Here is a 3,934-nt window from a genome sequence, read left to right on the forward strand (position 1 = left end):
ATATATATATATATATATATATATATATATACACCCACACACGTTGTGGTGTTCAAGCATCGGTGAACAACACACGTGACTTGACGAAAACGGATGTGCATCACGAATGGAAGATGGAAAAGTCGCACCACTAATACTATATATAAACACACATGCACACACACGTAAATGGTGTCTTCGACAAGCACAAAGCCCAAATTTTGGAACCAATATAGACATATATTCTTTTGCTGGTTTCGGTCATTTGACTGCGGCCATGCTGGAGCACCGCCTTAAAGCGTTTTAGTCAAGAAATCAACCCCAGGACTTATTCTTTGTAAGCCTACTTATTCTATCGGTTTCGTTTGCCGATTACGAGGACATAAGCACACCAACATCGGTTGTCAAGCGATGGCGGGGAGGCAAACACAGACACAATACATTAGCGGCTATAGAAGACACTTGCCCAAGGTGCCACTCTAGTTTTTGGCTGGGACTTTATTTTATCGACCCTGGAAGAATGAATGGTAAAAGTGGAATACGAAAAGCAGACATATAAGGATTTCTAAAGTTTGGCACGATTTCGGGTGGTGGGTCATGTTGAATGTAGTCGATAATGTCATACCTTCGTAGTTAACTGGTATTTTGCTTTACCGACACCAGTACTTTACTGGTACTTTATCGAGCCCGGAAAGCTCAAAAACAGACCTCGGCGGGATCTGCCCTCAAAACGTAAATGCCTCTATCACTGCAAGGTATCTTATCCGACTCTCTAACACTTTAATCATCCTAAATAATGTTTCTAACTCAAGCACAAGGCCACAAATCGATTTCAGTACTTGATTGGTTAGGGTTTAACTGATTGGTTCTTCACTTTATTGATTCCGGAAGAATAGATGAAATGTAAAGTTGATCTCAAACGGATTTGAACTGAGAACATAAAACGTTGTAATTTAATACCGACCCTCTAACGATTACTGCCCTCCATTACTTGCACAGAAGAATAAAACTGAAATTATGAAAGCTTTATGCCTTTCTGGTTGAGCACCGAGTATGGGATGTGAAGTGAAATAGCTACAACTGACCAGAGAAAACCCGGGTGGGAGACCTCGCTAGAAAAACTCAGTCGTACCCTATAAGCTCCTGCAGTAGTTATTTTGTTCTTACCAAGTATGAAGTTAATATTCGGTGTGGACACATAAATAATTGAATGTGAATGGAGTGTTTCGTGAAATAGTCGATCAGAGAAACATAAATATAAAATTCTTTTACTCATCAACCCTCTCACCTCCAACGCGAAATCTGAACTTAGAAACGTGAAAAATAAATCCAACCAAATTACTGCAACATAAATTTAGTTGGGCGCCTCTTCTGTTTTGGCGAACTCACTCGCCTGCTTACCACCTCCCCCCACTCTCTCTTTTTAAATTATATATCAACACAATAATTATTGGCATTCCATTAAATGTAATGTGTAAGGTAAAAAAAAAAGTACAGATTTTCAGACTGAGATTATATATATATATATATATATATATATATATATGTATATCCCCTACACAAGCAAATATTACATATATAGACAACATGCATTTTGCTTGTCATATATAGTCTTTCTCGATCTGCACACACACATGTAGGAATATGTGAGTATATTATATATATATATACATACACACACACACACACACACACATATATATATATTCGAATATGCCTGAAAAGATGAAATTTGAAGTTCAAGTCAATCCGTACAAACAATAAATTTAACATTTAACTAATACTAACACCCGTATTGAATCCTTCCATTAGTAAATGTGATATTTTAAACTTAACAACACTAATACACACGTTATATATATAACATAGAAATTATACAGACAGAATACACGTTTTTTTTACCAGGTGTTAAATAACCATTGATATACATGCATTTTTATCCTATATATACATATATATACACACACACATATTGGTTACATGGATATATATATATCGTAAACACATTAATTTCTAAAATACTCAGCATATATAATATACTACAAATACATTATATATTAAAATATAGCTAATACAGACATAAATACATGTATATATATATAGAGAGCTGTTCGTCAGGTGTATATATATTATTACTACACGCCTGCCTATTTACGCAAACAGTGTGTATAAAACGAAAGCTGAAAAGAGAAAAAGCGATATGAATTCAAAGTAGAAACCCTGTTGAATAATAAGCGTCCATAGAAGCTGTGTAAATGGAGGTTTCACTGACCGTAAATGGTTCGCAAACGTCTTTCGTTTACATCCACATTGCCACGGCTCGCCATCTTCACTGTGGAACTCTCACCACAAAAAAGGTAGACAACACTATGGCGAACCACGTGACCGAGAGTCCGTTGTTGTTGTTGTTTAGCCCCAGGCTAACCATGACTGAGTAAACTCGGAATCGAAAGCATTCCGCCCCGTCTGTTTTTTAATTTTTTGGGGGTTATCTACGTCTACACTGTTTAATGTGTCCTTCGCATTTTAAAGAGTTGAGAGAGGTTTTGACTGCTGTTTCTACCAGAACGAGCCACTACGTACAAATTCTATGCCTGTTGTCAGTCCCTCACCATTTCAGTTGTTGTTTTGTGATTGTGGTGGTCGAATGGTATGGTGGTGGTGGTGGAGATGGTGGAATGGTAATAGCGGTGGTGGTGGTATCTTCACCGATGTAGTTGTTCTCGTTGCTTTTTTACGTCGTCGTCGGCGCTGGCGATTTAGTTTAGTGATGCAGTTGTTGCTTTTGTGGCAATTTCTTTATTGTTATAATCATTCCTTTTGTTTGTCTCTCTTTTTAAATGAAATTGTTATTTTGGCTGCCAAGAAATAGTTTATTTGCAAATTTGAGTCGTACTAATCTTCATATCATGCAGTTTGAATTTAATTTTAGCTTAGAAGCGTCTGCTTATTATTATTGGCGTAATTTACTCTCTCAACACACAACGAAATAATAAAACAGCAAATCGTGATTCTACGTTTTTTTTTTTTAATAATTTATGTATCACGTGGTAAGAGAGTGCTCTCCCTTACTTAAACCGGAAGTTGATCTGCAGCAATATTCGTAGAGTCCGGTCTTTAGTCTTCAAATGTTTCTGTCGTTATCCCTTACTACAGTTTAATCAAACATCGACAGAATTTTGAGTCCTTAAAGACTGGAGACAATTCCTTCTCAATCAGTAAACAACCTCTGAAATATAAATGCTAGTTAGATACATTTTAATAATCTCTTGTTAGTATTTCTGACCTTGTAGACGACACACTGTCTCATAACCTAAGAATCACGAGAATTATTCGACAATTGCGAGGTCGTGATAATTTACCCGACGAATGTCTGCTTTAAACCTGTGAATAAGTTTTATGCGAGCTATAAATTCGTGGCTCGCAAACAACCGTCAAACGATTCCCGGGGTCGATTTCTTCAAGGCTCAAAATTCCTGGCTAAAGAATATCAATAGAACTGTATTTGTCTAAATATTGATAAATAAACATTTTCACAACCATACTTTTCACATATATTGTTAGACATATTTGAATCAATAGAATCAGTGGTTCCTAACCTTTTCACTACCAAGGACCCCTTTTATTTAAATGAGTTTTCCCACGGACCACTTTTAACATGCTAAACGAGCGCCTTGAACAGTGATACAAGATATCAATTCAGGCGAAATTTACCTTTGTTCAGAAAAGTCCTGCAGATGTAGACATCGTAACATTTCACAAAATGGGACAATGTCTCCAACATCTCCGATTGTAAAGAACCAAGTTTTCTAAATTAGGCTTCACAAATGCTGATTCATTTCCAGACCTCAATAACATTTTTGCCTCCTCATTCTTCGTTCTATGACAATCCTGTTTCACAAGAGGGACATTTTTTGTTTTTGAGTCAGCAGAGATTGGGGATATTATTTCATGG

General features: G+C 36.5%; 1 protein-coding gene across 1 annotated transcript in view; it reads right to left on the minus strand.

The window, feature by feature from the left end:
• The window catches only part of LOC106869073 (N-alpha-acetyltransferase 25, NatB auxiliary subunit), a 32,609-nt gene extending 29,609 nt beyond the window's left edge, over positions 1 to 3,000 (minus strand). Inside the window, exon 1 of the mRNA XM_014914594.2 lies at positions 2,252 to 3,000. Within this exon, the coding sequence (XP_014770080.1) occupies positions 2,252 to 2,306 (55 nt within the window). The 5' untranslated portion in view covers positions 2,307 to 3,000. The remainder of the gene's footprint in view (positions 1 to 2,251) is intronic.
• Between the last annotated feature and the right edge of the window lie 934 nt (positions 3,001 to 3,934).

This window comes from Octopus bimaculoides, chromosome 25 (genome assembly GCF_001194135.2).
Source record: "Octopus bimaculoides isolate UCB-OBI-ISO-001 chromosome 25, ASM119413v2, whole genome shotgun sequence".
Taxonomy (NCBI): Eukaryota; Metazoa; Mollusca; class Cephalopoda; order Octopoda; family Octopodidae; genus Octopus; species Octopus bimaculoides.